Source organism: Cottoperca gobio, chromosome 3 (genome assembly GCF_900634415.1).
Source record: "Cottoperca gobio chromosome 3, fCotGob3.1, whole genome shotgun sequence".
NCBI classification, from domain to species: Eukaryota; Metazoa; Chordata; class Actinopteri; order Perciformes; family Bovichtidae; genus Cottoperca; species Cottoperca gobio.
The window spans coordinates 14,350,130-14,369,335 of NC_041357.1; the positions used below are offsets into that span (position 1 = coordinate 14,350,130).

General features: G+C 39.1%; 1 protein-coding gene across 2 annotated transcripts; it reads right to left on the reverse strand.

Moving 5' to 3' along the window:
• Positions 1-404: 404 nt before the first annotated feature.
• marchf7 (membrane-associated ring finger (C3HC4) 7) lies at positions 405-9,509 on the reverse strand. 2 transcript variants are annotated; one of them, XM_029454970.1, is made up of 12 exons: positions 9,314-9,509; positions 7,954-8,088; positions 7,229-7,424; positions 5,796-5,942; positions 5,470-5,641; positions 4,453-4,635; positions 3,184-4,366; positions 2,681-2,850; positions 2,467-2,570; positions 2,173-2,277; positions 1,284-1,332; positions 405-1,119 (listed from the first exon to the last, which is right to left on the reverse strand). In XM_029454970.1, the coding sequence occupies exons 3-12, from the start codon at positions 7,412-7,414 to the stop codon at positions 1,028-1,030; spliced, it is 2,391 nt and encodes a 796-aa protein (XP_029310830.1). In that variant the 5' UTR covers positions 7,415-7,424; positions 7,954-8,088; positions 9,314-9,509; the 3' UTR covers positions 405-1,027. The 2 variants fall into 2 exon arrangements, with proteins under 2 accessions (XP_029310830.1, XP_029310824.1); XM_029454964.1 differs by lacking the exon at positions 7,954-8,088 and having other exon boundaries at positions 9,314-9,507.
• Positions 9,510-19,206: the final 9,697 nt, after the last annotated feature.

Below are 19,206 nucleotides of genomic sequence, written 5' to 3' on the forward strand. Positions count from 1 at the left end.
TCCAAAAAAACGTATTTACAGCTTCCAGCTAAATTCCTTTGTCTATCAGCATCTGTTAGTGTTTCCCATTCACAAGGATGTCAAATATTTAAATTAGCATGACATGTTTTGGGGTGGATTTCTTCTTTCAGTCTTCACAGCATTCTTTAGCACACCCTGAGAGGCAGCATGATAATCTGACTGAGCTGCCATTTTGTTTCACTGCTGCACAAACAAGGAGTCTGAGACGGACTAATTTAGAAGCTCTCATGTCAGAGGAGGCAGCTACAAGTGTTCGGACTTCTGTGTACAGGAATGTACCTCCAGTTGCGAGGGGAGCGGAGATTTAACCGTCATCACCTCATTAACTATTGTGTGCCTGCAACAAATTCATTTACAATAAGAAAGGAAGACTTAACAGAAAAGGCAGTTTGCATTCAATCTTTATTTCCAAAATTGAAAGCATGAATCTATGTGTATTGACACAAAGCATTTCAAACACTGACACAAAGATGAATTACATTTGTTAATGGGATTACGTTTTCTTTTCTTTAACTATATCGTCAGTGGGAAAAGTCAGGAACACCGACAATAAAAGGAATAATCACCACTTTAATATTCTCTCCCAAAAGCTTCCATCTTACCGTCACAACTTAAATACAAACTGACACTGTTGTCCCTCTGTGCTTTTCTGATTCCTGCCTCTTCATTTAAACATTAAAGCACTTGTGGTAACAGTTAAAAGAATTGCATTTTTTATTGAATTATAATTGAATAAAGTGCACTCTCATATAAACAGAAATACAGTGGTGTCAACCAAAATATGTTTTACGCACTAGTTCATTTTTCAAATTTGCATATCAGCAAAAGCCACCTGCAACAAAAGGCGAGACGTTCTGTGTACTTGGCATTTCTCACTGCCGATGCATTTCAGATGAACATGACAATGTCAAAGCATGTGTGAAAACTGGGTGAGCGACCATATGGCATGGAATGACCCACTTTTTTTTCTTTTTCTCTCAACCCTCAATCCACCACTTTTACAGAATTAGTACTCTTCTTCGAGATCGTCGTCGAGGTCAGAAAACTCAATAGATGGTCTGTTGTCTCGCAACTCCTCGTCACTTTCCCCATTGGGAACTGCAAGCCAAAACACATCAAGTCAAACTCACACAATAAATATAGCGATCTACAGTACACTAAAGCTTTTATGGCAATTACAGATGAAAGCTTGCTTGCAGCCAATCAGGACTGCCTTTCAAAAAATACAAAAAGCATAGAAGAGAAAAGGTTGAGCAACATACTTTCAAGATTGTCCATGTGTTCATGAAGAATTCTCACCAGGTTGAATAACTGGGCGAGAGAAGGAAGCATTTTGGCAATTAAAAAGGGATGTTTGACACTTGTTTTTCCATTTTAACTAACATACCAACAGCACTAAGATGTTATAAAAAATAATCTCTAGAATCTGCACCGTGCTGTATATTTAGAGAAGTTTCTGGTATGTCTTCCTGCTGAGACACGTTAATCAGTACGAGTGACTTGAATCCTTAGTTAAAACCAGTTTGCCTCGCTTTGCCAAGATCTGACACATCTCCGTCCTCCATATGCCTGTTCATCAAAACATTGCTCTGTGCGCCATGAGAGTAGTTAACGTTATGGATATGATTTGGATTACGATATTAAAACGCTAAGATAATAATGTTAAACTGAACATCATGCTGTGATACTGTCGCACACAAGCTCTGACACACGGACTTGAGAAGATATTGTTTGAATAGGAGACATTGCTATCAAATACATTCTTTTTTAAATGTTTAAATAAAATATTCACACCTTTATAAATGTTTATTCACGCAACTTTAACTGTATTGCTTGCAGAAAGCTTAAAAGGTTTGATTATTTCAAAGCTCCGTCAGACGCTGAGCCAGGCTCAAGATGATTATTCAAAAATCTCCAAACTGGCATTTCACTGGTGTGCTGTGACATAACTACCCACACCCCTTTCTACTCCCACCGCCCCCTGGCGTATGGAAATAGAAATGATAGTCCAACCCTAGTAAACACTGACTAAAAAAACAGGAGCCCCTGTGCGCTGTGATGACGTCAGACAGGCTCTTTCAGCCATTGACCCGATCAACTGTAGTGCTGAATTAGCAGAGTGTGTGTGTGTGTGTGTGTGTGTGTTCTCACCCCAGCTGCATCAACTGCTCCCAGCACATCAGAGAACCTCTGCTCACAGAAATGCAGCAGCACCACCAGATAGAGGCCGCTGCTGATGAACTCATCATATTCCGACTGAAGCAAGAAAAACACCTTTCAATAAACTGTCGTTTCCAATTTTTATCTTATATACACACCATAAATCAATGATTCAGTCTAATATTTTAGGTTTTGTTTTGTTGCTTTAAATCATTAGGAATGTATTGGGTGCTGTACAATTTGAAATTCAATTATCCATCTATAGGAAATTAAATGGCGACTCACTTGCACATGTGTCCTGTATAACTCTTGAATGTCAAAGTTGTCTATGTTCAAACGCAGTTTCTCCTTGCAGAGTTCACATGTTGCGATTGCCTCGAGGTTTGTCCCTAAAAAAAAAAAAAAAAAAAAAAAAAAAAGGGAAGAAGAAAATATTGACTTGGCTGACAAGACGTGGATTTGGTTAAAAGCCGCAGCCAAGTGAGAGGTTGGTATTTACCGGAGCCAATTTTGGAGCGGAGCCACCTCTTGATGCAATCCTGGTGGACGTACTGCAGACTGCCTATACAGCGACAAGGCTGAATCAGGGGGTTGGATGCCGACTCCTCCCCCATCTGGCAGATTCGGCACAGGTCGCCTTCTTCCTCGTCAGAATCCTCCAGCAGCAGTCTTTAGCAGGAAAGGAAGATTAGTTCTACTGTTGATAAGGTACCTATTTTTTACATCCCATTTTATTTATAAAAAACACTTTTACTTAAAAAGTAATATGTAAAAAAAGAAAGAAAATTAAACAGATGTTAAGGGAATTTGGGAAAATATAGTGTTAGTGTGTATACATTTTTTCTTTGTGCGCTCAGTACTGCTGTACCATTGGTCCAAGATTGTGTTGTGCTTAGCTGAAGTAGGCAGGTATTATATTACCCAGCTCTCAGTGAGACAGCAATTAAGCATTACCCAAATTACTGAAATAGGACCAGAATAAATGCATGTGTGGGAGTTTACCTCTCCTTGATCTTGCGCAGCTTCTCTTGATCGACAGTGGAAACGGGTTTCACCCTCTGGCCATCCAACTGGCTCTCAACACCCAAAGGACCCAAAGAGGCTGAAATGTTGTCATATACTCCGACACTTCGGCGGGGCGAAAATTCAACTGCGGTATCTTCGAGTTCAGATAACGTTTCATTCTCGAGTCTGCAGGGATGACCTGCGCCAAAGGCCTCTAAACCGACCGCTCCTTCATCATCATCTTCTTCTTCCTCCTCCTCCTCCTCCTCATCTTCTTCTTCGTCTTCATCGTCATCTTCCTGCGTTACTTTATGCTCAAGGTTATCCCACCTTCTCATTAAATGCTGCGGACAACCGTAGCATTCTTCTAAGCCTGCAGCAGAGTTTGCACTCTCACCCTGAGCATGTCTTCGGAGGCGAGAGAGGAGGGGAGGGCAGCGGCCACGGAGGGAGGACGAAAGCCAGGAGTAGCTGCTGCCTCCTCCACTGCTGGTGTTATTACTACTGCCGACGCCAGGCTCTCGCCATGATGTCGTTCTGGATTGAGCCGGGCCACTGCGATAGCCGTCGTTGTTTTCCTGGATAGGGGCGAGGTCTGCTCTACGATTCCTGAGGCTACCCATGGTTGCCTCTGACCCTCTAGTGTCAGGCTCCACACTAGACACCCTGGCTCCCTCGTCACTGTCCACAGACTCTCCACCAGTTGACGGAGTGTCATCATCAAGTGAGCGAACACTGGAAGAACCGCTGGAAGAGTCTTGGCTGGAGCGCCGCGAAAAGAGACGAGACAAAAGGCGTCGAGTGGAGCTACGGCCATCTGACTCTCCACCTTCAGGGGCCGGCCTCGGCGGGAGCGTGGCCTCTGGTCTGGGCAGGGGAGCAGTGTACCTGGAGGTGCGTGAGGAGTAAGAGGTGGAGATATCTGAAGAGGAGACAGGGTTTCTCGTTTGTTCTTGAGACGAGTTGAGGGTGGATGAGCCGTTCAAGAAACGGGAAGGGGTTCTGTTGCTGTTGCTGTCGCGCACCAGAAGAGAAGATCGGTAGGAGGTGGAAGATGAGAGGTGGCGATTTAGGGAGCTTTCTCTAGCAGTGGAGGAGGAGGAAGAAAAGGAGGGAGAGTAGCCAGTCTCTTTAGGACGAGCTCCCTGTGCATAAGTAGAGGTCATCCTGTCTGTCTGATCTAAAATGAGAGAGAAGAGCAGTTTATCAGATTGCTTACATGTAACAAAATATTTGGATAGGTTGTGTGCATCACAATGTGCCTACACGATGGGGAAGCCAATCCTTGAGTCCTATTCCTTCTTTCTCCCAAACCTGAGAGGCTGGGCTCGTTCTTTGTCTCTAGCTCTCTCCTGGACAACAGCGGATTTGAAGAAGAGGAAGACCGTGAGAGTAAACGGCATGAGCTCCACGAAGAATCATAAGTGTCATTTTGTTTTCCACCTGTACCTGTTAAGAAAGAGAAAACAAGTCGTTTAGACGTTGGCTGGGTTCATTTTCCAATCAGTTTGACGATGTTGGGTATTATCAGAATTATAATAATAGTCACACCCAGAAACTGCCAGGTGCAATTGTTATGATAAAATAGTATAAGTCGTTTAGAGAGAAGAGTAAAGGAAGAAATGGCTTGGTCCTGACATTTGATTAAAATCTTTAAATTCCTTACAATTAAATGTCACAAAAATCAACACAGTATACCTCAAATGACAAAAAACAATAATAATAATAATAATAATAATAATAATAATAATAATCTGAATTAACTAATATCGCAGGTTTGATCATACATCTCCACTCATTCTAAACCGCATGAATACTACTACATCTGAAACCCACAGATACACGTGTGATAAACCAAGGTCCAAGCTACATTTTAAAGTTAGTTAGGATATTATAATATATTTATTAGTCTCCAAAAACTGTTATTTTTGGCAGTTACACAACATTGTGTGAAGCTTTAGCAACTTCCTTTTTCTACAGAGTTTAACAAATAACTAGCTTGAAACTAGCCAATAGTTTCTTATAATTTTGCTATAATGTTTCATGATAAATTGTAACAAAGCGAGCTTCTGTGAATATTTCACATCATCTGTGTCAGCATCTGTTAATGAGCAAACAACACGGTTAAAAATATCATCTCATTTCTCCCATCTGCTTTGGAGACGCCTCAGCCTACACTTCAGGTTAGTCAACTAAAATGAGGAAATACATCAGAACAATAGGAAAAAAGGTCTTAAGTGTCCCTAATTTTCTCATGACCTCTACATATCTGGTATTATGTACCTCTGTCACTGCTGAGCCTAGTACTGGAATAGGTGGGTCCTGTAACGGAGGTGCTGGGCGTTCTTGAGTACAGTCCTCTGTTGCTGTATGACAGTTTGGCCCTTTTAGAATCGCCATCATCACTGACGTTCAACAGACCGGATCGCATCCCCAACCTGCTCTCAGAATCAGTCTGGAAAAATGAAGGCAATCATTAAAAAAATATTGTACATGTAAAATTATATAATTGAGCAATATTTTCTCTAAACTAAAAAAAGTTTTAAAAAATAAATTTGAAGGCTGTATTTTGCCTGCTATATACAAAAGACAGAGTACAGCTTCAGTACCAGTTTGCTCCTGCTGCTGAGAGAGGATTCAGCCCACGGGCGATCATAAGCTCTGCTGGAGGATGTCAGAGAAGAGGGCAACTTCCAGCTGGTGGAGCGACTGTCAGAGCTGCTGTAGTCTCTGGACGAGCTCAGGAGACGAGAACTCTTCAAAAAGGATAGGAAAGAGGTCAAACAAGTAGCGTTAGTTAGCACTCATGCATGGGTAAATATAGGACAATCACACAAGTTAGTGCAACATTCTGATGAGTTGTTCACCATTTTGTTTGCATCTCTTAAATTTAACAAGACACAGAAAAGGGCGGGGAAGAAGACTGCAAGCTGAAGTTAGCATGGATGCAAGCAATAGGTTTTTAAATATTTAGAAGATTGGCTTTGGAAAGGTTTCATGAGGAAGGATTACTATGCATTCTATAGTTTGGTGTGTTTTGAAGAACATAAAGAAAATATATTTTTTCCTTTAAGATTTTAATATTTGGGCCTTTACCCTTTGTTATATAATATAGCTGAAGATGCACAGGAAAGGGGGAGAGAAGGGCCGCTGTGGTAAGGACTCTTGGTACATGGGCTCCCTGCTCTACCAGGTGAGCTACTGGATCATCCCTAAGTAAACATTTCCGCACACAATTATTTTTTCTTGTAAAACTTGTCGTTTAAGGCATACTATTTTAAGAGGATAACTTAAATTTGTGCTCATCTTAGTATACCAGTAATTAATACAAATCATGGACGGTTTGTTGAGTCTTTTCACCTAGCTTGGACTCTTCTGGAAAGAACAGGAACTAGACAGAGCCCAGGCCAACAGTAACACTATCTTTTGAGACTGGCCTTGACGAGCATCATGACTGAAATACACACGTGTGCCATGGAATCTAGGCTGCCCTATAAAAAGACCTCCAAAGTGTCTGCCGTTTCACCACTGAGATATGTAGTTAGCTACTGTACTATGATTCTGAGGGAACCTGTAAGAAAAGAGCTTACTTGAACACCCTCTCTGTGGAATACACTGGAAAGGCAGATGACTAAAACCCCAAGCAGAATAGAAACACAGATAAAGTGCAGTTGTTGTTAGTGTTGCTATTGACTGTTGTATCAAACTTAAACCAACACTATTCCTGCTGACATTGTCACCCTATGACCCTTGTTTGCACCAGGCTGACTAATATAAAGCTGGTGTCGACAATGACAGCTAAACAACAACCCAAAGAAAAACTCAAATAAGCATGTCAAGTGAATGTAATATTAACCTAGAAGCAGCAAATACAGAACACCAAGACTAATACAGTAAACCAAGAGAGTGGCGTAGCCTACTTTAAATAACATATGCAAATGTATAGAGGTGGGTGTGAACTGTGTATAAAACAACAATATCATGCATGGTTCCTAGCATTCAGCCATTTCTGTGCAACAACAACAACGTGCAGTCAGCCTACCTGATGGTCCAGATCTGCTTTGTAAGCTGATGATGATGCCCTCGGGAAGCGGTCATTATTCAGCACAGTCTCCCTACTGTACAACCTACTGGAGGCCAGTGATGAGGAGGAAACTGTTGGACTGGATGTGTAGGATGACCTTGAGCTGGGCAGACAAAAAGGAAGTCTTCGAGACCTGGAGTCCATCACGGATTGCCTGTTGTGATTTAAAGATGAGAAATCCAAAGATATAGTCGCACGATTAGTTGAGATGTGCTGGCAGGAAGCAGGAACTTGCTCACACATGCATCTTTTATTCTCCCCCCCCCAATGACAAGACAAGGCTATAACATTTACACCATGCAGCACAGATTTTTAAATGGCCTGCTGCAACCTCAACCAGTCTAGTAATAAAGCTTGAAGGGGCAATGCGTGAGCATGTCAGATTTGTTGATGGTGTGTCTGCAAACACTAAAAGTTGCCACTATGCTGCTTCCTGGACTTGGAATCAAAGTGACTGTGCCTATCTTTGGGATGAACTCGGTCACATGAACATGACACTTCGATGGAGAAAGCAGTAGCACTTTGAGCTTTGAGTCTAAGCAAGCAAAGTGCTGTATAACAGTTATGAGACACTGAGATCATTTATTACGCATTACTAAATCCAACACAGTAAAGTAAATTGTAATATTCTCATCTTTTTGTATTTGATGCATTAACTAAAAGTCAAAAAGGTACCAGTGGACCTGAAAGGGAGAGTGGAGAGTTCCCGACATAAGGTGGTACAGTATGAGTTACTTCCTGGTAGTGATATGGATCCATGGACATTAGGTACAGCACATATGGTCAAAGATAGCTCAGCAAGCCAGCAGCCTGTCAGACTGAAAGAACCAGCAGTAAATAAGGCCACATAACAAAAAAATTAAACAACAACAAGCACATAAATTAACCCTTTTACCACCCAAAACTGAATAAAATATATTTAGGGAAACCTAAATGCCTCATCATTAAACACTAACAAATCAGTTTACTGTTTGTTTTTTTATATCCAAACATTTTGCATATACAAAACTTGTGTTGGTGTGGTTAACTACTAGTGGAAAGAAAGAGTCCCATTTCCTGCTTTTCATGTCTATGGAACAAACTGCAGATGTCATTTCTCGTGGGAAACAAAACACCCTGCAATTAATCCTACCTTGTAACTCTTACAGAGAGGTGTTTGGTTCAATATTATGGTCATTACAGTGAAGGCTGTGGTTTGTGGTGCTGTTGAATTGTGTTGCCTTATATAGAAAACGGTGCTTCTAATTATTTGTGTCCAATCCATTTAGGTTAAAGAGGGCAACACAAGTCAACAGCACCACAAACCACAGCCTTCATCATAATGGCCAGAGCTTTAAAATCAACACTTCTCTGAAGCAGCGTCCAATTAAAATGCACATTATAACATTAATGAGGCATTGTAGGGGTGTTGCAATAGTTTTAGCTACATTTAAGTTAAAACAAACACTGGAACACAAGACCTGTAACTAACCTGAGCAAATGTCCATGCATCAATATCACTATACTTCATTAAATTAAAAAGTCTCAGCAGAGACAGACAGATAGACAGATAGACAGATAGATAGATAGATAGATAGATAACACGAAACGTTAACGTGCTGTTGTGTAGCTAAAGATATTTGGGGTGCACATTATGCGACAAGTAACGTTAACGTAACCTTCGGCTAACGCTAGCTACAAAATAATTACTAACGCTAGCTACGTTAGCTCATAAAGAATAATACGCCGTTTTGCGTGTATGACATTTGCAAGATATTTGTCGTTAAATATTTACTACGTTACCTCCCTAGTCCATGTGAAGGAGATGAAGAAGATGTTCAGCTGTTGTTTTTCGGCAGAGCGGTTTGCTACAGCGAAAACTAAGCTATAAGCTAACTAGCATGTTAGCTTGTCATTTGTACACTGGTCCTGAAATGTTACGTTAACTAATCAGTGGTGCCAAATTAAACTGACGTTCGTTTGAAAAAACAGTTTTAGCAGCAGGCGACATTTTAAATGAACTACATTTCTAATACAATGCACTGTCAGCGTAAACATGCTCACCTTTGATTTCAGTCTTCCTTGCTTTAGCACAACAGGAGCGATGGCGTCCGTGTTGACGGCAGTTGACACAGTCGGTCAGGTGATTGACAATGACCCGGAGGAGGGAGTGGTTTATATTAGAAGTTAGATTTCAGGTGGTTAATTGTTCCTTTGCACCTGGTTCGTCCACGTTTTTTAAAAGCAGTTGTTTAGCTACTACATTAAAACAGAAGAATAGAAACATGTACTTCACTGATAAAACAAAGATCACACCGAGTCTGACGACACAAAGTCAAACAGTGTCCCCACGTGGTTTAGATAAGAAGAGCATCATATTCTCATGTCAAGGGATTTATTCCACCAACAACTCAAATGTTAATAACATACACTGATGTTTGATGTCTACATTGTTTTTATATTGAATTCTACTTTAAACTCCTAATTGGGAGCATTTCAGAGGGAATTGTTGTACTTTTTACTCCACTACATTTATTTTTGCGACTAGTTATAATTACTTTGCAGATCAAGGTTTGCACACAAAGTATATGCTAGTTTAAAAAATAATAATATGAAGCCATGTCACCCAACAGTCTCAATATGATTTAAAAAAAGTCAGCACACTTTTACATTTTTGAATATCTGCAACAGTAATAAAACGACAGTGTAATCATATTATAACATTCTGAAAGGGTTCACTCTGCAGTTAATAATGATGAATGATGAGCACTTTTACATTTGATATTTAAGAACATGTTGCTGATAATACTTCTACTTTTAAAGTAATATTTGCAGGACCTTTACTTGTAATAGCCTATGTATATTTTACATTGTGGTAAATGAGATCTTTCTTTCATTGTTGACATCTGATTAACATGATAATGGCAGACTGGCTTGATAAACCTCACACTTGTCAAAACGAAGACATGGATGTGGAAAAATAACCTAATATATATCAATTTAGTACAATCAGAAAGGAGGAGATGAGAGAACATTATGTAATTAATGTGATAAATGAATATATTGGCCATCATGAAATGGGACAGCTAAAATAGAATTGCTTATATTTACATGATTTATTTACATATGCATTAAAAAATGAATCAGATAAAATATCTAAATTGTAGCAGTTTGAGATGTATTTATTGGCTTGGAAGTTAATGTAATCTAATTCAAGTTTCAAATATCTGTCTTTTACATCAAATATCTCACACACACCACTCATTGGATTTGGACTAAACTGGGGCATGTGATGCATCATACGTGCATCATGGCATTCTGACATTTTAAAAATGTTTGCCCCCAGGGAGACACTGTGTATACAAGTCAAAATTAATAAGTGACACTTTGCTAACAGCGACATACATGCTTTTCGGCACTGCTGAGCAAATGCCAAATAGAACAAGTGTTTTTATGAACACAGAAAACACTTCTAATAATTTAGCATCTCCTCCTGAAGACAAAGGATTCAAAATAAAGTTATAACATCATCATCTACAGAACACGCTGTGTCTTCATAGTATTTCTGAATGAAAACTGTTTACAACTAGGTTTGTGAATTATCCAGAGTAATTTTATACCTTGGAAAAAACTTAGTTTTTTTAAAAGGTGATTTTATATATATACATATATATATATATATATATATATATATATATATATATATATATATATATATATATATATATATTCCATTTTAATTATCGAAGTGGAGGCATAACGCAGAGAGATGGATATCTCAAATCCTCGGTAAAAAAAACAAAATGGTCTGCATTCTCATGTACTACTATGGGGATAAGTGTAAACCCACTCTTTAGTAGTTTAGGCAGCGAGAACAGCAAATCAATAATCTCACAATAATGGAACCGTATGTGAACAGTAATGGTTATTGTAAATAGGTTCTCTAAGTGCATGGGCCAATCTTCATTACAACTTCTCTATCTTAATTACTGATTGTACATATTAGAGTTAAATGCATACTCACTGTGGTGGGGCTTTAAGATTATTTTTGGCCATTTTTACCAAATATATATTTATATAGATAGACAGACAGACAGATAGATAGATAGATAGATAGATAGATAGATAGATAGATAGATAGATAGATAGATAGATAGATAGATAGATAGATAGATAGATAGATAGATAGATAGATAGATAGATAATAAATGCAAGCATAGACAGCTCTGTAATTGTCATTTATGGTATTTGTTAAGCTTGCTGTTGATGATGATCCGAATCTGGGTCATTTTGTAACAAAGGTAGCCTTCACACATACACACACACACACACACACACACACACACACACACACACACACACACACACACACACACACACACACACACACACACACACACTGCCGTCCTCCAGGGCTGACGTCATTACGAAACTAGAGGAAGCTACCAGCCACTAAGGGGCGCTGTAGCTCACACTTTCCCCCTCCACATCCTTCGTCGAGGCAATTGAACTGCACTATTATATGCATGCCAGGACTTAATGTTTGTTTAGTCAGGGAGGCAATTAAAGCCAATTTCAACAGGTTTAATTAGATTGATTTGAATAATTGTTTTGAAAGGCCTTGTAGATCCCGTCATCACAGTAAATCCAGGATTAGCAGCATTCATTTGATTTGCATACTTTAACTCTTAATTGGGTAGACCTCAGGAAGCATTGATCAAAGATAATCCTGAACATATACTTGTTTTACGTTTTGTTTTCCTGTTGCCGATATCATAGGTGTTATTGTGTGTCTGTGTATGTGTGTGTGTGTGTGTGTGTGTGTGTGTGTGTGTGTGTGTGTGTGTGTGTGTGTGTGTGTGTGTGTGAGGTGTATGTGTGTATGTGTGTGTGTGTGTGTGTGTGTGTGTGTGTGTGTGTGTGTGTGTGTGTGTGTGTGTTTGTGTGTGTGTGTGTGTGTGTATGTGTGTGTGTGTGTGTTTTTCCACTGAGTAAAATTAATTTACCATCTAAAACTGTAACCAATGAAGTCATGTTACGTGTGTGGGGGCTCAGAAAGGTCAGTTTGGTGCGAAGACGGAGCACTGTTGCACAGCTGATGCATAATACTGTGAAGGTCAACAAGACACTCATCATGCTTGGTGAAACGTAGCACTTAAAATGCCCAGCAATCCATTATCAGTCGCATGTATACAACAGTGAACAGTAATCAAACCAAGTGTAAATCTACCCAAGGCTAGCAGAACAAGAGGTGAAGGAGAAACTGAGAGTGAAAAGGATAAATATAGGAGGGCGGTGCTGCAGATTAATTACTGACAAAAAGGACGTACGACCTAGACAAATGAGGAAGTGCAAGGTCTGGTGAGTTGGGGAGGAGGATGCTCAAACCAATTGCGGGTCTGTAGGCCAATGCCACTGCCCCCCTTTCTTCCTTCAGACACATGATTCTGCTGAAGAGGGACTACAAGCTCTCCTCCCCCAGTGCTGCCGATAGGATGATAATGGAGCATTCCTTGGAGCTGTTTCTCATTCATGCTAGCTGTGTCAAGGGAGGAACATGCTTTTTTCCACTGGGGGCAGCTAACTCTTTCAGCTAAGATCATGGGCTTGTAACCTGAGATTTGCAGACAATGCCCTCTTCTTACTTGAATCCTTGTGTTTGTGTGGTGTGGGTATGAGATGCCTACCTACCTGTCTCTCTGAGCTGTCTTTTTTCCAGCTGTACAGGACAGTGCAAACTCAAAGTTTCCTGATGTGCAGAGCTATAAAAAAAAAAGCGAAATTACTACAAATTGGTGGTGACTTTTCCGTCAAGTTTGGACTGTTGTTCCAAATAAAATGGCTTAAAATAAACACAAAACATAACTGTAAAAATGTCTCACAACAACTAAATGAACATGGAGATGTTGATGTTTACACTGTTGTGAAATTGACTTTAACTTGAGCCTTTAGAAACAAAATAACATCAAGAATGTCTGGATTTGTCCAGGGCTGTGTAATCACAAAGGAATGTCCTGAGACATTTCTTGCTTTTCCTCTACAAGATCCCTCTTTTCCCACGGCTAGTCCAGGTCTTGAGAATCTGTTTCCTCTCGCTCTTTCTCCCTCCCTCTCTCTGCCTCCCTTCCTCCCTCTCTCCCGCTCTCTGTTTGTGAAGACACATGAATACCACAAAGGGTGGTTTATAGGAGAACTACAATACAAGCTCAGTGTCTTCAAGAGCACAAAGAGCAAGAGTCCATGCCTTCTGAGAAACCTCTAGGAAGTACAGGTTGGGAGTTATTTCCAGCGTCAATAAAAAAAAGAAGATTCATGGAAACAAACACGCAACACCACAGAGTTGAGTTAACTTACTAACCACATATTGTAAGTTGTTGTCCCGGGGGAATTACATTTTTTGTGTTGCTTTCAGAAACCTTCTTAACAAGAGATGACTTTTTTAAAAAGATTTTATTGAACAACAAAGCGCAGGATAAATATGGCCAAAGATTTGTGTTGTATGGAGTTTCAGTTTGTATGCTTACAGTGCAAAAGCTCTGTTGGTGATGATCTCATGGCAACCTGGGGAAAGGCAGACAATGTGTTTTTATAATGAGGAAGGCTTTGCCCACTTGAGGACGACGCTAGGCTGTATTCAGAGTGTATATGGGACTGCTTCGAACACAGGACTGCAGACCTACATCTGGACAGATCAGCAACAATGATGAAAAAAGCAAGGCCACACGTGTTAACACTTTAGGTCACATGTTTGAGGGGGCACCATCAAAAATGCTTGTGAGCTATTTGCGGACATCTTTGCTCGCCATAGGTTTGCAATCAGCGAATATAAATCCTATCAGTGAAAATGTTTTCTTCACATTCACATGTGTTGCAGACAAAATGAAAAACCAAACACCTGAGTTCGTGAAGAGAAAGAGCCCATTTAAAAATGTTTGTCAATGTTTTACCCCACACAAGCACTAAAAGGCTTTTCCAAGGATTCAAAGAACATTTGTTGGTCTTAATGTTCCCCAGACACAAAGTGACATCTGCCTCCCTCCCTGCATGCCTGCTGCTCTTTGTTCAGATGAGCACTGAGGGGAGAGCACATTGAAGGCAAAGATGATGTCACCATTGTGATCATTACTGTGCTGTGTGGTGCCCTATTTTTGACCAGGCGTCACTGAGGGAAGGCCAGAATGTCTGCCTGCACACTGCCAGGAGAAACAGTGCCTGCCAGTATTAATTAACACGAGGCCTGTTTTCATCAGTCCTAAAACCGTCTTAAGACCACCCCCTCAGGCCCACCTAAGTCTATGTTCAGAGGCTCTTCAACAAACAGACCATTTAAACAATCTGACAAAGGTTTGTGGATGTGTTCCAACTCTTTCTTTCGTTTCCTTGATTAAGCACTGACATACAAATATTTATTCATTATTTCATACAGTATCTCAATATTTTTTGGTCAAACATGGGACTTTATCTACTCCATGCATGCATGTATTTCCTGCTTAACTTAAAACCTTAATGCTTTATTTATTATTCAATAATTATTCACTCACCCTGCCCAGCCGTATTAACACTCCAGTTCAATGTGAACCGCCTCTGTTGAATAATTTATTTTGCCAATCAAATAAATTAATAGAGACAGTTAATTTAAGTATTAAATGAACACAAATACACACAGTCACACTAATACAGACTTTAAAAAAAGAGAATAATAATTTGCTTCAGGGAATACATGTGGATTCACTTTAAATTCTACTAATAGTGACCCTAAAGGCTCAATTGGCTTATAAATATTTGTATCACTGTACATTTGATAATTATTTTACACCAAACCTGCATTTCATTTCCAAGAGATGATGTTCTCTTTGACATCACCATACTTAAAGGGCTCATTTATTATTCTTAATGAAACTATCAAACATGCAGGTGTGACAGGGTGACAGGCAGATGTTATCACCTTTTGACTTCAGTAGTCCAGATTTTTGTCACTCAAAGCACGTAGACAACACGTTGTATATTTGTCTCAGTTTGTATACAGTATAGGCTTGCGTATTGATGTTACAAGTGCACATCCCTTTTTATACCGAATTCCCTCCCATGAGGATCTTGAGTGGTTGCAAGTTAATAGGTCAGTAAAGACGCACTCCCTGATTTTGTTATTGTGACCAATAACACCTTTAAATTCTCAAAATTCTTCCCAGCTCACTGTTGATGTTTTGAGTTTTAAAATATCAACAGTGAGCTGAAGGGAAGTTGGGGATTTGAGTGTGCTGTTGGGCGCCATAAGGAGGTTTATCTTTAAACACAAAGTTTTAGTTTTTTGGATGAAGCACTCTAAAACACTCAGCAATCAGGCTCAGAGGCAAATGTCAGCTCATGATGCAGATAAACCAAGCTGTTATTACTGTGAGGGATTAAAGATTGTCTTGCAGAGAAATTGCCAAAAAATCTTAAAGTATCTTGGAACACGCCTAAAATGTGTTCAAAAGAACTCAAAAAGGTGTCTTTGATCTGCTGTAGGTTAACATCACAAATAGACAAATGTAGAGGTTTTTGTAAATGGATTAAAGTAAGTATTACTTATTCTTAACTAGAATAAAAAGTCATGAATATTTCACTTAGCTATTTTTTACTTATATTTTCAAATTTCGACATTATTCAAGATTTATTCAATGTTGGGAAAGGAGGGGGGAAGGTTGTTCATATGACTTCATTAATGTCAGACTTTGCATATCAAACAATCAATTTTGGTTGTGTAAACTTGAATAAAAATGTTCAGCTTCAGGAACTCAGATCTCTCCACACATTAAAAAACAACCTTCCTCTTCCAAACATTTTGTCTTATTTTATGCATTTTCTGATTATCAGACACTGGCCAGTTTCATGTATGTGAACATTACATCCGCAGGGGGGGGGCTTTTTTCATACATTTTATATTAGCTAGGCTTTATACGCAGTTCAAAACATCTCTAGAATAAATATGAAAGCTTGTTCAATGGATGGATTAGATGGCTTTGACGCACTCTCTCTGAAAATAGCTCATATGGTATGCATGGACATTTTATTCTGCATTTAAATGAGACTTTAAGGTCTATAATTAGACCATAAGTAGCATTTTTGAAACAATGTATTAGCATCAATTTTACTTTGGATTTGTTTTTTGTGCATCCTGCTTTTATTTCTATGTAGATAAGGTAGCACATCTTTATGGAGTTACCATGGAGGACAAACCAAAGCCTAATTCACCTTGCACACAAATACAGTATATCCCCTTAAATATTTTTTTATGGTATCCACATCAAAATACACACAGGTACTTTGTTTTAAGTATGATATACCTCATATGTGGTCTTGTGTGGGCGTTAAAACCGCTCATGTTGCAGGCATTATTTAAGCATGAAACAGGTGTCAAATCAGACTAGTAAATATTTCAGTTTTGCTGACTAGCCACAGTATGCATGTATGTGACAGCAATGGTAATAGTAGCAGTATTATCTTGACATGTGTTCAAAATATAGCCAGAGACATTTAAAGGGAATAAAATACATTTTGAGTTGTTTTCCTACTCTCCTTGTAGCAAAGTCAAACTTTCAGTTGCACAATTTAACTTAATTTTCCTTCTTTATATTGTCAACACTAACCCTTACACACAAACACTTACCCTACTGTTATTTCCTTTTACTTTGCTTTATTTCGCAAAATGAGGTTTAAAAAAAAAAAGCGTCCTAGAAAATGTAATACGTTTCTTTCTTCAAGAACAATAATTGATTTCTCTAATTGACAATTTTCTGATTTATTTCACAGTTTTAGAAAAATAATCTTTGAAAGCCTGTTGGCAGTTTCAAAATGACTCATGAAATTCGGTATTTCCCAGTTACTATAGAGCGTAAGAAACAATACACCTAGTAAACTGTTCAGTTACCATGTCTTTTTTCATATCTACTTCATATAAATGTTTCACTTTTGGTTGCTGCATAATTGGGCTATATTAAAGTTACCAAATTCTCATTTACATGAGCTTGATGCGTCCTAAAAAGAGTCAGTGTTCACACTAAATGCTGGTCTTGTAACACAAGGCACGGCTAATTGGAGATTAGTTACGAGTTCTACTTTCAGCACTCTGCAGTGTAAATAACAGAATTCCTTTTCCATGCTTTGATCCAAATTGTCAAGGAACTCTCTGCCAAATCAAACTTGTCAAAGTAACTGCTTGAAAAGAACTAGAAAGCTTTCTGCCTGCAGATACCGAGCACTGTTTAAATCTCTGATGACTGATTTGGCCGACAATGATGTCTGTCAATAAGAGCTGAGAGCGTACGGATTAGCATTTCAGTGGAATCCTATAAAAGGTAGCTTACCTTTGCATTAACAATCACTAGTGGGGGACTTGATAGAAGTATATCTGGTCTCCATGGAATTACAATACTGTTTCTTATTTCCCAGGTAATGACCATGCATTATTCAAACAATGTGAGTGTATTTGTGTATAATAGACCATGTAAACTTTGTTGTAAGAAAAGGAAAAACAAAACAAACCGACTGGTGTTACAAATGCACTACAGTAATAACTAATATCATGCTTTCTATGTGGGTCAGAGAAGAGAGACGAAAACAGCAACACCTCAGTAAAAGTGAAAGAAAAAGTATAACGGTCACTTATCTATCAAAGTATAATCCACTGTCAAAGATACATGCTCTTTCCAGTGGACAGAAATCAAAGCTAGTTATATGTAAACTATGATAAAGTCATGCGCTGAAGCTTGAGATTCAACTGTGAAAGTAATTTCCCTTGAAAAAACCCCCCTCAGCTTCGTCTGTCTCAAAAAGCAGAATAAGAGAACTCAGAGTCACAGAATGTAAATAATGTCAATGATTATGCATATGTGCACCTGTTTTTCTTTTCTTTTTGTGTCAGCATTGGCCCTATGAGCAAGGGACATTTCATGACACTTTATTATAAGTTGATTAAATTCAAAGTACTGTAGTTAACTGTATTTAACAGCAGGGTTCCTCGAGGGTGATGTTCACATGGACTTGAAGAAAAATACTAGGTTGATTACCTTAGCTAAACCCCTGCACTTATGCGCAGATTTAGAAATTGGAAAATCTGCTGACATTTTGCGTGGCGTGGGTAAAGATGTGTTTTTTATTTGATTCAAGGTCATTTGGTTTTGCTCAGGTTGGGCTGACATTTGCTTGTGATCTAATTCTTCATGGAGAGATGCATCACTGTAGGGCTGGGACTTGTTTCTCCACTTTCCTGGCACAAATGACTCCTCATTCCCAGAAAAGGAACATACTAATGCTTCTCTCTCTCTCTCTCTCTCTCTCTCTCTCTCTCTCTCTCTCTCTCTCTCTCTCTCTCTCTCTTTCTCTCTCTCTCTATCGGTCACACACTGACAACATGTGCATCTCCTCATTGAATGACTGTGTGAATGTACCTCATCAACGAATGAGTCACTGTACTACTCTGCTATTATGATGATTTCTCCCTTCTGTGTATTACATCATGCAACAGAGGGTTCTGCGCTGTTATATTCACCACAATAAACACTCTCAGAGTGCACTCATTTTGACTTTGCAGGGGTTTTTTAGTCAGAAAACATTATTTGGTCAATCCTCGAGATCACTTTGTATCTTTTTAATTTCAGATGTATTTACTGAAAAGACCTTAGGATTTCTAAAAACATTTGTGATGTAAAAACACTTGTAACATCCCTGAACCTGCTTTGTGTAGATGTGTCTGGGGTTAAAGGTCAATGAATAATGCATATTTCACTGTCACATTGATTCCTATATGCCATTAGGCGTAGTTCGGCTTTCAGAATATCTGTGATTGGATCTACACACTCAAAGCCATTACATTTATTGCAAACCTTTTTCAGTAAGCAGATAGTAGAATACCAATCAATAACAGCGTTCATCTGGCATAAATGCTGAATCTTACGTCAGCGAGAGAATATGAGTGC